At 33.1% G+C, this 15,757-nt stretch overlaps 7 protein-coding genes across 7 annotated transcripts; 3 read left to right on the plus strand and 4 right to left on the minus strand.

The window, feature by feature from the left end:
• Nucleotides 1-369: 369 nt before the first annotated feature.
• Nucleotides 370-2,315, minus strand: I206_106707 (eukaryotic translation initiation factor 3 subunit I; the record flags this gene model as incomplete). Its single annotated transcript, XM_019159098.1, has 8 exons — nt 370-517; nt 612-736; nt 845-934; nt 1,126-1,367; nt 1,436-1,533; nt 1,671-1,791; nt 2,017-2,215; nt 2,313-2,315. The coding sequence occupies 8 exons, from the start codon at nt 2,313-2,315 to the stop codon at nt 370-372; spliced, it is 1,026 nt and encodes a 341-aa protein (XP_019007770.1).
• A 395-nt stretch (nt 2,316-2,710) lies between these two features.
• Nucleotides 2,711-3,851, minus strand: I206_106708 (pre-rRNA-processing protein PNO1; the record flags this gene model as incomplete). Its single annotated transcript, XM_019159097.1, has 6 exons — nt 2,711-2,766; nt 2,827-2,909; nt 2,978-3,056; nt 3,123-3,222; nt 3,285-3,368; nt 3,447-3,851. The coding sequence occupies 6 exons, from the start codon at nt 3,849-3,851 to the stop codon at nt 2,711-2,713; spliced, it is 807 nt and encodes a 268-aa protein (XP_019007769.1).
• A 532-nt stretch (nt 3,852-4,383) lies between these two features.
• I206_106709 (uncharacterized protein) lies at nt 4,384-6,699 on the plus strand (the record flags this gene model as incomplete). The annotated part of the gene is made up of 5 exons (XM_019159096.1): nt 4,384-5,361; nt 5,429-5,517; nt 5,573-5,605; nt 5,688-6,479; nt 6,546-6,699. The coding sequence occupies 5 exons, from the start codon at nt 4,384-4,386 to the stop codon at nt 6,697-6,699; spliced, it is 2,046 nt and encodes a 681-aa protein (XP_019007768.1).
• A 745-nt stretch (nt 6,700-7,444) lies between these two features.
• On the plus strand, nt 7,445-9,023 carry I206_106710 (uncharacterized protein; the record flags this gene model as incomplete). Its single annotated transcript, XM_019159095.1, has 7 exons — nt 7,445-7,594; nt 7,668-7,867; nt 7,995-8,064; nt 8,147-8,221; nt 8,314-8,491; nt 8,589-8,673; nt 8,741-9,023. 7 exons carry the CDS (start codon nt 7,445-7,447, stop codon nt 9,021-9,023), a joined length of 1,041 nt encoding a protein of 346 aa, XP_019007767.1.
• A 377-nt stretch (nt 9,024-9,400) lies between these two features.
• On the minus strand, nt 9,401-10,792 carry I206_106711 (proliferating cell nuclear antigen (pcna); the record flags this gene model as incomplete). Its single annotated transcript, XM_070203384.1, has 7 exons — nt 9,401-9,637; nt 9,720-9,778; nt 9,842-10,195; nt 10,262-10,367; nt 10,430-10,537; nt 10,619-10,671; nt 10,741-10,792. 7 exons carry the CDS (start codon nt 10,790-10,792, stop codon nt 9,401-9,403), a joined length of 969 nt encoding a protein of 322 aa, XP_070059485.1.
• Nucleotides 10,793-11,307: 515 nt separating this feature from the next.
• On the plus strand, nt 11,308-14,219 carry I206_106712 (uncharacterized protein; the record flags this gene model as incomplete). Its single annotated transcript, XM_019159093.1, has 12 exons — nt 11,308-11,331; nt 11,386-11,551; nt 11,648-11,725; nt 11,805-12,157; nt 12,229-12,262; nt 12,370-12,692; nt 12,750-13,269; nt 13,347-13,513; nt 13,580-13,669; nt 13,735-13,801; nt 13,855-13,928; nt 13,992-14,219. 12 exons carry the CDS (start codon nt 11,308-11,310, stop codon nt 14,217-14,219), a joined length of 2,124 nt encoding a protein of 707 aa, XP_019007765.1.
• A 387-nt stretch (nt 14,220-14,606) lies between these two features.
• On the minus strand, nt 14,607-15,619 carry I206_106713 (uncharacterized protein; the record flags this gene model as incomplete). The annotated part of the gene is made up of 5 exons (XM_019159092.1): nt 14,607-14,728; nt 14,861-14,939; nt 15,035-15,113; nt 15,273-15,514; nt 15,605-15,619. 5 exons carry the CDS (start codon nt 15,617-15,619, stop codon nt 14,607-14,609), a joined length of 537 nt encoding a protein of 178 aa, XP_019007764.1.
• Nucleotides 15,620-15,757: the final 138 nt, after the last annotated feature.

The following is a 15,757-nucleotide window of genomic DNA, read 5'->3' on the forward strand; positions in this document are numbered from 1 at the left end:
TAATAAATTAATCATAAATTGAATTTAATAATTTTATGCATGATTTGAAATTTCATTTTTAAAGTTTCAAAAGCTGTAAAGTTTATGGTGTAAAGTGTATCTTATGTTTGAAATGAAAGTAATAATTAAAGTAAGATTAGAAAGTTGTAATCTTGATACTTGTCGTTATTACTGACCAAGCAGCAATTTTGAAAGTAACGTTTAGTGTTACAATGAATTGAAATGAAAGAAAGGATATCAATGAATTGAGATTGTTTTTATAAACTATAATACCCTTAATTCACTATCATCATCAAATCTCAAAACGAAGTCCAAACGAAAATTAATATGTATGTTACATAAAGATGCATATATCCATAAAGTAATCATCTAAACCTCAACCTCAGGTTCAAGATCACCAAAAGGTCTTGATCTAAAATAAGTTTCATCAAACCAATGTACTCTAACGAAACCATCTTCTGCACCTGATGCGTAAGCTTTTCCTTGTGGATGAACAGCTAAAGTATTAATTGGACCGCTAAAAAAAGAAAAAAAATCGTTACATCAGCAAAGTTTTAATAAGACAAATTATGAATTCCAACAATTATTCAATATACAGTGGAGATACTCACAAGTGACCCTTGACTCTACCTACTTCCTCTTCAAATAATTTATGCCAGAATCTAGATTCGAATTTACCTGCACGTTGTGATGTAGTTGTTACTGACATTGCATCTTGACCACCTCCGAGGATAATCTAGAATTGCACTCAGTCAGCCAAATGTGCAAGGAACGTTTGTAGTGAAGGCTTCGACTAATCGAACGAAAGTGGAGTACATAGATGTTAAGCAAATAAAACACTTACATATGGTCGTAATGGTGCAATACATGCACTATTCAGAGGAGTTTCGGTAGGGAACACTTTCATTTCTTCCAATGTTTCAGAGTCGAAAATCTATACCAGAAAGCAGAATTAGCAATGGTATCGATTAGATCTTTCCTGTTTCCTGAGCAATCACAACTGATCCTATCGTCTGATCAGGGGATTCATTGTCCAAATCTATCCCAAGGGTACATCGCCATTCAACTCCCCTTGTTTGAGCGCCTTTTCTGAACGTCGATGGCGAAGATAGAAGCAGAACTTACTCGTGCAGTCTTATCCTTACTTGAAGTAATAAAGTATGTACCATCAGGACTAGATTGAATATCTGTAATTTCTCCTTTATGAGCATCATCTACATAGTTAACTTCTTCTCCTGATTTGACATCATATTTTGCTACTTTTCCAGATTCATGTCCTGTTAAAATATATTCTGATAACGGTGTCCATAAAGCAACGGTTGCTTTTGATCCACTTAAAGTCATTGTCGTTATAGGTGTTGTTGTTTCTATTTGATTCGTATCAAAACTATCAGTATGAAACATTCTTTGGATTTTTGTTTAGTTCAATACTCACGTAAAGTTGGTTCTTCCCTGTTTATTTTATATATTCTAATAATTGATGGTTGTCCACTTCGTTGTTCGGTAATTGATAAAATAGTATCGTCGTCCTCACTGAACGAAAATTGTCAGTAGGTATAATACACAACAAATAGCAACTAATCTAAAAGCATGATGTTCTTGGATTTGCAATAAAAAATTCGATTTCTTCTATCCCGCATTTTTTGAATTAAGCAAGAATGACAACTCACTTGAATGCAACTCTCTTAACTGCAGTTAAAAATTCCCAAGTAAATAAACATTTCCCTGTAGCGATTTCCCATAATTTCATTGTATTATCTGCTGCTCCAGTTATAAGGAATCGAGTTTGAGCTATAATAAGTAGAAATTAAAATAAATTAGTATTTATTCATATTGTATAACATTCTTTTTTTTAAAATTCATCTCCTATTTCAATTAACATTTCTCTGAAATACAATTTTATTTGATTTTTAGTTAAAATATTCCAAAAATTCAATTAATCTTAATGACCTTCTATTATTCTAATATTACAAATTGAACCGTTTAAAACCCAAAAAAATAAAAAAAAGAACTCACAATCAACAGCAACTGTCCAAACTGTACCATTATGTCCACCATCACCTTTTATACCACCAAATGTACCTAATCTTTCACCATTTGAAGTAAACCATGCATTAATTACAGAATCTTTTGATGCTGAAAAAAGTAAATCTCCTTCAGAATTAAAAACAATTTGTGTAAGAGAACGTTCATGACCTTGAAGAATAATTGGTTTCTATTTTTAAGTTAGGTTTGGAAGGTAAATTTCAGTTTTATTTTCTTTTTTTTTGGTATGTACCATTATATTATACAAAAACAAAATCGTTACTTACCATTTTATTTTATCTATTCTCTTCTGAACTTTTGATTGTAGAGTTTTCTTTTCAAATGATGATGATTATAATTACAATATATATCCTTTTCGACAATAAACCAAAGTTACGATAATGTAGAAAGGAATCTCAATAATCTCTTTAACATTTCAATTAAATATCAATAACACGTGGTATTTGTTCGGTAAATTGCGGAGTTATACTCATTTGGCAAACCTTTTCATCTCTTTGTTATTGCCACTCAAGTCATTTATACGATATCTTAATACATGCATTTCAAAGAATTAAAAAGATATATTACATGCATTTTATCAACGCATTATGGGGTATATTAAAGATAAAAGTACATATGTAGATCCATTAGCCAAAATAAAACAAAACGGAAACCAACACAAAATCTAGAATCGTTGTTTCATTCTTGCTCCGACCATCTTCAAATGAGCATATACTTTGCCTATTACGAAGATTTGCATTAGCTCGTGTCGTCCAATATATGCAAGAAAGACAGATTTACCTGGTGGAGAACCTAAAATCAAGGAAACGATAGCATCTCTTGCAATTTTTATATTTTGTACTGAACCCAAAATATGTATATGTCTATTTAATTATATATTATATAAGTTAAAAAATCGTGATAAAGGAATCAAGATATTAAAAAGACTTACGTATCGGCTAATACTATACGTGTTCTACTTGCATTCTCAATTGAGAACTTCACTTTACCACCTTCTCCCGCTATACGACCTATAACGATTTGAGATTAGCTTCATATGGCAGATGAATTTTAACTACGGCTTTTTCAAGATTTACCTATAGCTCTCGATAAATGATCTCCATGTAATGTCTTGACATCCTTAATTTCGAATGAATCGAGATATAAATCATCTAATCTCAATAGAGCCAATGCGTCCTACATGCACACATATATAAGCTAGGTTCGGTTCCAATTTAAAAGGACATTTTGAAGCTTACATTGACTTCAAATCCAAGTGAGAAAGCCTTTACGAAATCTGCTCCTTTTTGAATCGCACCAGTATCTACTGTATGTCCAGATGTCTATTAGAAGAATAAATTTTAATCGTTAATTAGTATTATCCTATAAATGATCTCGAAGTGGGGGATAGTATAATTCACTTTTAATTCAACAGATCTTCTCATAGTATTCATCCTAACTTGTAATCCTAACATATCTACCATAGGTGTATATAAATTTACCCATTCTTTTTTTAAAGGAGTCATACGATGTGGTGGAATTGGAATTCTTCTAAATTCTCCTTTTAAAACACCATTAGTTTGAGATTGTGGTAAAGGTTTAAATCCAGATCCAGATGATTCTCCATTTATTGTTGTAGTTGTATTTTGTTGAATAACATTAGAAGAAGAAGAAGAAGAAGAAGCAATTAAAATTTCATCATCATCTACATCCATAGATTCAGATACTTTTGAAGGTTTTTTCGTTTTTGAAGAAACTAATGAAAGTGTTGGTTGAGCTTCAAGTTGAGCTTGAAGTGCTTTTTGTCTATGTGATTTATGAGCCATTTTGTCTGTTTGTCCACGATTTTTACCAATTATGAATAAAAGATAAGATATTCAATTTGATTTTGCTTAAAGGTTGTTTTTGATTGTTTGAAAATACTTTACTGATCTCAACTATTTATGAATGATAATTGAATTTGTATACAACTTATTATTGAGAAAGTCAACTTTCAAAGGTGGACGCAACTTTTGAAAATAAACCCTAATCAATAATCATTCCCAACGTGGCATTATTATTACTTATTCAATCAAATGAAGAGTCATTCATATCAAATGTTATTCACCATCATGACCGTGGGAAAGCTTTCATAACGTGCCTTAGCTTGAAGGACCGGAAAGATATTCAAAAGATCAAAAGATCAAAAGATCAAATTAGTTAACTGGGCTATAATTCAACATCTTGCCACCATATACATTATTCATATAGTCGCAATCACTCTTTCAAGTCGCTATATATCTATTACTCGCTTAGTGAAGGACTCGAGGGTCCCTGTCTAATTGAATTCAGAGTTGGTAAAGCGGTTGTATTGTAAATATGCCATCTATTTCTACTCCATCACGAAAGAAATCAACTTCTCAACCATATAACAAAGATACTAAGGGTAATGATTCACATTCATCTCGTACATCAAGCTCAAATATAAAGTCCGAATCATCAATATCAGGTTCAAGCTTATTACAAATTATTCAAGATGCAGATAATCGACTGAAAAATCAACAAAACTCTTCGCAGACTGGGGAGACTAGAACCAAAAAGAAAAAAGAAAGAAAGCGAAAGAGAGGACAACAATTGGCAGATGAAGGATTGGTAGTTCAATCTCAAGTTAGTCAAGATGGAGATCAGGGAATGTTCAATATACCCACAGCTCTTCCATACAAATTCCCTTCCTCTCAAGTTGATTCCCGACAAGCAAATGAAGAAACAGATGAAAATATGATACCTACTCGTTCAGTATCACCTTCAAAAGGTACTCCTATCACAAATAAGGAAAAAGAAAAGCTAAAGGTGAAAAGAGAGAGAAAAGAAAGAAATAAATTCGTCAATAATCAATTAGCTAAAATCGAAATGGAAAAAGAGGACACAGAAGATAGTTTAGCAAATATCGTAAAAGAGAAAGAACTTGAAATTCAGAGAAGAAAAAAAGAAATAGATGCTAAAGATAAATTAAATTTAATTGAAAAGCAAACTGAAGATCTGAAAGCTCAAGCTGATGCTATCAGAAAAGAAATTGCACAATTGGAAAATCATAAAAAAGAATTACAAATTAGAGATAATGAAGAAAAGAAAAGAAGATCTGATCAAGATTTAGCAAAATTTAGAGAAGAAAAGCGTAAACAAAAAGAAATGGAAGATAAAATACAAGAGACTGAAAAAGCTGCGAAGGAATGGAAAGAGAAATTTAATATTCAACAGTTGGAAGAAAAGAGAAGGAATGAAGAGAATGAAAAAGTCATAAATGGATTCAAAAAATCGATTGAAAAGATTACCGAGGATAGCAAATCTAATCAAATTGTGAGCTCTGTTAAGCATTGATTATAATAGATCTCGGTGACTGATATGTACTGATTCGGTCACACAGATTATCCATGAGCACGAAAATACCAGAAAAGCCATCATCGAAGCTCTCGAATGTAAGATATGTCTCAATACGGTCGATGATGCGTATATGTGAGTTGAAACCCCTTCCTCCAAAATCCAGTTTGCTAACTTATGCGTGTTGTAGTACATCGTGCGGACATATGGCCTGCAAGCAATGGTGAGTGATCTGAGTAACCTGCTACTCAGAACAATTGCAACCCTTAAACCTCCTTGGCTGACCTGACTTGGCCACTGTGCAGCATGGTTACATATTTCCGATCGACTCACGCATTTCTACATGAAATCCAGGAACCCATTACCGATGACACCGACTTATCATACAGAACGAAAGTGTGTTATGTTTGTCGATCTGCTATTTTGAGAAAACCAGCTCGAGTATTCCCCTTGAGGGATATATTAGGACCATTAGGAGAATATAAACATAAAGATCCACCGAAAGAAACGGATCCTGATCCTTGGGAGAAGATCTTTCCGGCAGATCATGAAGGATATAAACTTTATGATAAAGCAGATGATATCATTAGATGCCCTGAATGTTTAGGTGAATTAATTGATAATGTTTGTTCTGGATGTGATATTGTATTTAGTGATGCTGGTGAAGATGAAGAAGGGATTGAAGAAAGTGAAGAAGAAGTTGTAGGAAGTGTACTTGGGGATGAAGATGTTGTCAGGGTTGATGGAACTGAAGGCTTTATAGATGATGAAGCTGATGCTTCAGGAACCGACACTTCAAGTTCAGGTGATGAGGATACACCAGGAAGAATCAGAAGATCAGGAGCAGTACCACCTCCTCCACCTTCTGCACTTAATAATTTATTAACTATCTTAACAGAAGGAGAAGGGGATTATGTTGGAACTGAAATGTCAAGTGAAGATGAAAGAGAGGAAAACAGTGAAGATGAATATGGTGGTTCATTTATCGACGATGATGATGATGGTGAAGAGGAAGAGGAAGATAATGATGTTAAGATGGTTGATACTGAAGATGATGAGGTTAAGTCAGATAGTGAAGAAGAATTACCTCGAATCAGGTGAGTTTATATTTATCCTTCAATCCAGAGACGCTTTGAATCCAGTTTTTAATGACATATTATTAGACATTCAAGTAGAAGTCAAAATAGAAGTAGATCAAGTAGAAGAGTTATTGATCCTGATGAAGATGAAGATGAGGAAGAACCAATCTCAAGTGGAAGGAATAAACGAAAAACAACAAGTAGACAAGCTACTGTTATTTTATCAGAAGAAGATTGATTAAATAGTTAAAGAACATAAGACATGCAATGAAGTATGGAAAGAAAGCAAGAGTATTTGGGAGTAATCTGAGTACCCTATCCACGTATAATGATATTTCATGAATATATGATATCTATCGAAATACCTTTACAACTTTTATGCAATTTCATCTTCAATACAACATACAAATGATTCAAACAGTATTTCAGTCCCCAATGAGAATATCATCGGCAATACTAAGAATCTGTTTGTTCAAGATACATCATGCCGTCGGGCTGCAATTCATAAATCTCGGTCACTCATGTAGTTAGATTATTTGATTATTTGCTGATTCATAAGCTTTCATTTCATTTATATAAAATACTACTAATAAAATAGCTCAAATAATTTGTAAGGTGGAGGTTTATTATATATATTTTCCTATTTTTACGGATTTTGTTACGAGTTTATCAATAATTCCGGTATTTACGGAAAAAGTATAAAAAAACGTTCGGTAAAGGTAAAGCTTATTATCCTTCTACCGGTGACGTTTATGAATGATTACACACACAATTGTGATTTTAGTATAAGAATGATGGAGCATAGGTAGTTCAAAGTTAGTATATTTATTCTTTTATTTATTTTATATCAATATATCTTCAAAAGCCGATCTTAATTTCAATAAATATATATATCTATATATAAGACCTTTGGATCTTCTTTTAGAATATAAGAATCACTTTCATAATTAATTCTTTCGATAAAATCAATAATTGAATAAAAGATGTCAGAACAAAATCAAAATAAACAAATTGTTTTAAATGAAAGACCAAATAGAGGTCCTATAAATGATAATACATTTAAATTAAAAATTGATGAAATTAAACAACCTGGTGAAGGTGAAGTTTTAGTTAAAGTTGAATATGTTTCAATTGTAAGTAAATGATTTTTTTCAAATATTCATCAATTTGTTAAATATTTAAATTTTAATGATTCTATTTTCAAAGGATCCAACTATGAGAGGTTGGTTAAATGATGTTAGATCTTATTTACCACCTGTTCAAATTGGTGCAGTAATGAGAGCAACTTCTTTAGGTAGAATTTTAAAATCAAATGATTCAAATTTTAAAAAAGGTGATTTAGTTTTTGATACTTTTGGCTGGCAAGAATATTGGACTGGACCTGGTAGTTCTATACAAAAAAGAGTGTAAGTTTGGATTTTTCCTCTTTTTATAGATCTATCAAAAAATTATCAAAAGGTTTTTATTTATACAAAATATTCACTTATTTAATCAATTGATTAAACTGATTTGATTTTTATTTGATTTTGATAGAACCCCTGAAGGTGGTAGAGATATTGATCATATGGGATTATATGGTTTAACAGGTATGACAGCTTATATTGTGAGTACTTTTAGTAATAAGTCTGTAATGCTGAAAAGCAAATACATCAAATATATAATTAACAATTTAATCAAACTTATAGGGACTTTTCGAAATTGGTCAATTGAAAGATGGAGATCATGTTGTAATTTCAGGTGCAGCAGGTGCTGTTGGACAAGTGAGTTTATACTACGAATATACTTTGTGTATTAAAATTTTTTATCAAATATCAAATTATTTTTTTTGCTAACTTTTGAAATTGTTTTATAGATTGCAACTCAAATAGCAGCAGCTCATTCAAAATGTACTGTAACAGCAATTGCAGGATCAAATGAAAAATTAGAATATTTAAAAAAATTAGGTGCACATAATGTACTTAATTATAAAGATTCAGATTTTAAAGAAAAATTTAGAGAATTAAAACAAATTGATGTATATTTTGATAATGGTAAGTTTCTTTTTTTTTTTTTTTAGTGTTTTACGATAAAATTTAAAATCTTTTATGAATTCAAACTTGACTTAACTCCTTTTTTTTTTTTCTATAGTTGGTGGAGAAATTCTTGATTTAGCTTTAGCTCAATTAAATCCATACGCAAGAATTATTGCATGTGGTGCAATTTCAGCTTATAAGTGAATTTTTTTTTTTTGGGTTTTTACCTTTTAAACAGAAAGAAAAACGCTAATAGTTTGATTGTAGTGCTGAAAAACCAACTCCAATTTATAATTATTTCAATTTAATTTCAATGAAATCAACTATGAAAGGATTTATTGTATTAGATCATATTGATAAATTTAAAGAAGGTTCAGAATATTTATCAAATTTAGTTAAACAAAATAAATTAAAAGCAGATTATCATATTACTTATGGATTAGAAACTTGTGTAAATACTTTAAAAGATATGTTTGATGGTAAAAATTTAGGTAAAACTGTTGTTTCTTTAAAAGATGAAAATGAAAATGAAGAGAAAAGTAAATTGTAGTTTAGTATTAGCAGATAAATATGATATGAAATAGTTTCAAGTTGTTGTTAGTTTGATCATCTTGAACTTCAATCGCACAAATACTTGATTTTACTGTACACTGTTCTGTTCAAATGAATTAATGAATTACATATCTCATATAACACAAGCTATTTCAAAGTAAGATTGTTTGTGTAAAAAATCATATAAAAATCGGTATGTTGAAATGCGGGGATCTTGCCTTTCAATCTACTTCAAACCTATTCTCACAATTCTGGGATCGTTTCAAATCTTCTTCAACTATTATCTCAAATAGAACTAATGCCCATTTTACTCATCGGAAATCTTAATTTATAAATTCCATCAGCCACCCCACCTCATTTCAATTTCTCGATTAATCATGAACTCACCTTAGGAGCCAAGAAGAATTGTAAAGTACCTTGCTCGAAATCAAATTGAACAAGCAATGGAACATCATTTGACATATGTAAACTAACTTCTCTAGCTAATGGTGCTGATTTGGCAAAATTGGTAAGATATTTAAGTGAGAATGTAAGTGAAACTTGTTTTTCAAGAATAATCGATACTCCAACTTCATCTGAAGATGAATCAGTATTTTTGGCTTTCTTTGCGGTCTAATTCAATCAATTTTGAAAATCAATCAACAAAAGAAATTATTTTTCAGATTTTCTAAAGCGTGCGTAATAAATAACTCACCTTGGGTTTCCCATTTGATTTTCTCTTTTTCGATCGATCTTCATCATCAACTTCGTCCTCTACATCAGATCAAATAAGTGAAGTTTCAATAATATAGGTGCAACAATTAAAGATATGCTCACCACCTTCCTCATCATCAATCTCAGGTTTTTCATCTTCTTCTTCTTCATCATCTTCTTGATCTGGATCTCGTTTCACTGAGGCTTTTTTACTAGATGATGCTCCTCTATCGGTTCCAGCAGATTGTTTAAGAAGTACACTACCATTTCCAACTTCACCTTCTGAACTAAATCTTACACCTTCTTTTGAAGCTTCAATTTTAACTGATTCACCTAAAGCAGCTAAATCTCTGCATATTCTTTGAAATTCTGAAGAAGACATAGTTATAGTTGCATCATATTGAGTATCGGGTATACCGAGATGTTCTTGATCAATATCCATTAATTTCATTTCATATTCACCTACTCGATCTTCCTCTACGTCAAAATGAAAAGTACGTCAGCTCAGATCTATATGGCGATAATTCAGATAAGCGAGCTGACTTGGAGATTCGAAAACTAATCCAAGGGAATCAGCATCATCAGGTGCTTTGAGAGTTACAACATCTTGATCTTTAGCACATTTGAGAATTTTAGTTAAGGATGTAAGCTAATTGATATGTCAGCTTATGACCGTTTCGATAAAACGAAGAAAGACAAAAGCTGACTCACATTAACACCGAGAGGCATATTCCTATCACATCGATATGATTCGAATTGCTCAGCAACGAGCTTGAGGGATACCAAAGCTACGTGAGAATTGTCCATCGCTTGGAGAGCCTATAACGAAATTTCATCTCATCAGTTGTGTTCGTGGCTAGCCAATGATTATTTGAACAACATATTAGAAGAGACACGTACAATTCCCTCGTCGGTACAATCGAGGTTACCATCAGTAACTAATTCTTTTATAGCTGGAATATACGGATTCCATCAGCGAACATTGATCATAACACGCGACCGGAAAGCAAAAAAAAATATACCATCTAAGAGCTTTTTAAGGACTGCAGCTTGTTTGACTCGAGCTTCTAACATTTTGCGTGGGTTGGATTGGATAGTTGAGATGTGACAGAGGATTCAAATTGAGAGATGAGGTAGATAATGAAGAAATATTACAATTCACAAGATTACAAGGAAGAAGGCGCGTCGTTTTGTGTAGTAAGTGTTAATGAAGATCGCGTATAGTCAGATCGAAACGGTATCATTTAATTTCATTTATTATACAAAATACGCGTCAACCCTCTCATGTTTTGATTATCAGGCTAATTAACATTAAGGGTATTAGTATAACAACAATCACACGTCATTCCCCAATCAACGCATTGACCCACGCGTCTCTCACACATTGTATTATATAGATAATCCGAGTAGAGTAGTGGATGTCACCATAACGATAACAACGTTGATGATATCAATTATATTGATCTGGTCACATCAGATACTTGTTCTGCTTCTCATTTCAAGCAGTTGACCTTGCTCTAAAGCACTACTATATCGGGGCTTGGCTCTACTCTTCATTGACGGTCATTCCGATACGACCAGCAATCACAATGTCAACTTATAACACCTTACCTGTGAGTCATAGTAAATCCCTCCTTTCCAGCTCTTAATTAACCTCCATCAATTAGCTTCACGAGACTCTCAATCTTTATGTATCTCCGACTGCATATGTATTTGAACCTGCTTCCACCTCTTCAGCCACCCATGGATTTGATGGACCTGCTTTTGTCAATGAGAAAGATTCAAGGGAGAGTTTATACGTTGATAGGAGGACAGGGAGAATGAGTCTTAATGGTGAGTATATCAGTGGGTTACCTACGTAACTCTTACCTCTGTCTTGGAATTGGTGTGATCTTCAGACTAAGCTGACACTCAACCTCCAAAATGCAGAGTCATCGCAAGTTCCCTTTGGCAAAGAAAAGGTCATCACATGCTATGGCATAATCGGAACTCTTAGTTTAGCCACTAGTAAGTTATCGTTTCTCTCTACTCTAGTCAGCTTACCTCAACCTTTGTGTGGAGTACTGATCCCTCGCGAATGGAATAGCCGATTTCTTATTGATTATAACCTCTCGAACTCCTTCATGCAGACTCCTTTCACAACCAATTTTTCTAGCAACTGATTTCCGTTTATTACCTCTCTCACCGTTATCCACATCATCTACTATACTGGATCACCCGGTGGAGAAAGAATTGATTTCATTAGTGGAACAAGGACTCAAATCTGGTCGATTATGGTTCTCGTACGGATGGGATCTCACCAACTCACTTCAACGTCAGGATGATATTAGGGAGAAGGGACAACAGTTACCTCTGTGGAAGAAAGCAGATGAAAGGTTCTTTTGGAATAGGTATTTGGCTAGTAAGATGATTGATCTCACTGAGAACGGGGGCGTGGACGTAAGTGATTACCCTGTCTAGGTCACGTCCAACGGTTCGAGGCTAATTTGGCTTACTTCTTGTGCATTCAGTTAAGCCGATTCATTCTGCCAGTGATGTACGGATGTGAGTTGTTTCGTCAATCTGGCACATTCCCCTTTAGCATGCCTTTCTCATATCACGTCCTTACACGCCCTGTATCCTGCTCTGACATATTTCTTTGACCACTTTAGCTGTCGAGCTTCGATCGACAACATTACACAACAGAGACCTTCTCTTCCTGCTCATATCTCGTAGATCTCGCCACAGAGCAGGAACACGATATTTTTCAAGAGGGTTGAATAGTAAAGGGGACGTATCGAATTTCAACGAAACCGAACAAATCGTCCTGTTCGATCCAACACCGGAAGGGAATCAACAACTGAGGAAAGGCAGAGTCGACGGCAGAGAGCGATTATCGTTTGTGCAGATTCGAGGCAGTGTACCTCTCTTTTGGGCGGAAGTGAACAATTTGAGATATAAGCCGGATTTACAGATCATGGATTATACCGAAACTGTGAGTGCTACGCATTTGGTGCTGCACATCAGTGCTAATCATGGAATTTGCCTTTAGCCCAAAGCCCTCTCGGCTCATTTACATTCATTGATAGACTTATACGGCGATATTCATCTGGTCAATCTTGTCAACCAAAAAGGCCATGAACAACCAGTGAAAGAAGCTTTCGAAAAATACATGACAAATCTATCGTCAAATGATCCGGTAATAGCGGATAAAGGACACTATTTGTATTTCGATTTCCATCATGAATGTAGAAAATTGCGATTCGACAAGATCCAACTTTTGATAGATAGGTTAGAACCCGACTTGGACAAAATGGGATGGTATCATTCTATAAATCCTACTTCTTCTCAATATGGTAATCAACCCGGAGCGCAAGAAAAAGAGGTTACGATCTTGAGTAAACAAGGTGGAATTATCCGAACCAATTGTATGGACTGTCTCGATAGGACGAATGTCGCTCAATCTGCTCTTGGGCGATGGGCTCTGAATAAACAACTCAGGATGGCAGGTGTCATCAGTGTGAAGGAAAGGGTAGAGGATCACGATGAGTTCATGGCTATGTTCAGGAATGGTAAGTTGATTTTGATTATCACACTTTCGAAGAAGTCTTGTTCGCTGATTCGGACTTCTTTTCTGATGGGAATATAGTCTGGGCAGATCATGGAGACACAGTATCTCGCGCATATGCAGGTACTGGTGCGTTGAAAGCGGATTATACGAGAACCGGTAAACGATCGAAGGAGGGAATGTTGCAAGATGGTTACAAAAGTATTATGAGGTATATAAGGAACAATTTCTTCGATGGTGATAGGCAGGTGAGTCAACTTTTTCTGTGTTACTGCTTATTGAGCTGGTACTGAAGAATGCGCGGCCCCGAACAGGACGCATTTGATATACTCACCGGAGCTTGGGTTGCCAAACGAGGCGGTATACCTCCTCTGACAGATACAAGGCCTTTACTCATGCGAGCGGTACGTCGGGATTTCTAGCTTTTTGAATGGTCTGCGTGTTTACTACAAGCTGATCTACAAGTTAGATGCCTTACATCCTGGCTTTTGCCCTTACTATGATACTTGCTGCGGTGACCTTACCAAGAACAAGCGGTGAGTTGTGTCGGTCACTTTCATATTGAGATATGAAGCTGATAATCCTGTAGAATTATCAATTTACTCGTTTTTTTTCTTATGGGTATTTTTAGCTTTCTTCTCAGGATCATATATATGGGGTAATGTGAGTGGATCAGAAATTCAAAGAATTGGGATTGGAATAAAATATAGCTGATGTAATCGGTAGGGAACTTCATATGTATCTTGGCCAAGATTAAATCCACCTTTAGAAGTTTTATCGTGGAATGGACCAGGAGCTAGAACAATAGCTAGAGGAAGAGGAATGTCAATTGCAAATGTTATTCCTATTTTTAAACAAAAATTAACTAATCAAAATGGAATTGGAGGAAGACCTGCAGTATATAAGATGGAAGAAGTTGAATTAGGTAAGAGAAAAGGTGCTTTGATTGATTAATTTTTCTATCTCTCATTAAATTGGCTCTACTTTTGTTTTTGATCCTGAGTATATATAGGTAATACGTATATATGTTTTATAGAATTTGAGTTTGGATTTTATGTCAATATATGATAAATCATTATCAGTTCAGCTTGAATTGGATCAGCAGCCGGATAAATTCCTTTGATGATTTGCTGAAGGGGATTTCATAGTTGCACAAAATTAGATATTGAATACTATGATACATGTTTATTCCTAATGATTCATCTCACTTATCAAATATCGTATAATACCTAATGATTCATCTCACTTATTAAATATCGTATAATATCATAATGAGTAATATTATTACCCTACTTCGTTTGATTTAATTATCGATTCTTTACGAAACAATCTTAATTCGAATTAATAATCAAACCATTTCAGAGGATCACCAGTTTTGAAAACTGCACCACCTTCTTCTGAAGGTCTAGTATCAATTGAATGGAATGTAGGAGAATTACCTAATCCAGCTTTATGAACTCGGACTGGGTCTCATTAAATATAAGCAGATTTTCAATAATTAGAGGATAATCAAATTATAACTTAATTGTACAATTTAGGATGATTTTTTTTTTTTCTAAAGATGTGGTATTATCACTCGCCATGAAATGATTTACCATTTTCAATTTCAATTTCACCAATATAATCAATACCTAATGGTCTATTTACTGTAAAATATCTTAAAGGGTGATAGTACTAAAGGGAAATTACGAAAATTAGTTTTTTCAATTAAATTTGATTTTTAATCAAAAACAAAAATAATTATAATTATAACCAAGATTCAAACTAACATCAATACCTTTTTTAATTCCATTAGGACCAATTAAATCAAGTGAATTTAATTCTTTTAAACCATGTTTAATATCTTCTCTGGATAATTTTCAAAATAATTAATAAATTAGCTTATTTATTAAGAAAGTTATTTGAAAAATTCCAATCTCAAGAGTATATTTTATTTTCTTTTTAATGAATTTATGTAAATTCATCACATAATTTCATTATTAATTGGAAATTATTATTAAAACTTACTTTGCAAGTTTATTAATTTTAACTAAAATATCATGTTTTACATTATCATTTTCAAAAATATCTAAACCTTCTGAATCGATTTTTTTAATTTCATTAATTATTGAATTTGGTGATAAACTTGAATTTTTATGAAAATTTTCTTCATTATGTTGATGATGATTTGATTGATTAGTTAATCCAGTTGATTGAATTACATTTGAAACTAAATTAGTTGTTGTATCAACAACTGATTTTGCTGATTCCTATAATAACATCATTTTTATTAAATCAGATTAGTCACTCTTTTTGGCTTCTGATATTTATATGATTCAAAAAACAGTATTAAAACTTACTAATACTGATTGCATTTTGAAATTGTTAATAATGTTTTCGAAATGAATATTAAATGATAAGATTTGATCTTATTTATTATTAATTTGAATATGAATTTGATTCTGAATCAATGAAAGGAAATGAAAGAAACTGCATCAACTACATTAAGCACT

Source organism: Kwoniella pini, chromosome 9 (genome assembly GCF_000512605.2).
Source record: "Kwoniella pini CBS 10737 chromosome 9, complete sequence".
NCBI lineage: Eukaryota > Fungi > Basidiomycota > Tremellomycetes > Tremellales > Cryptococcaceae > Kwoniella > Kwoniella pini.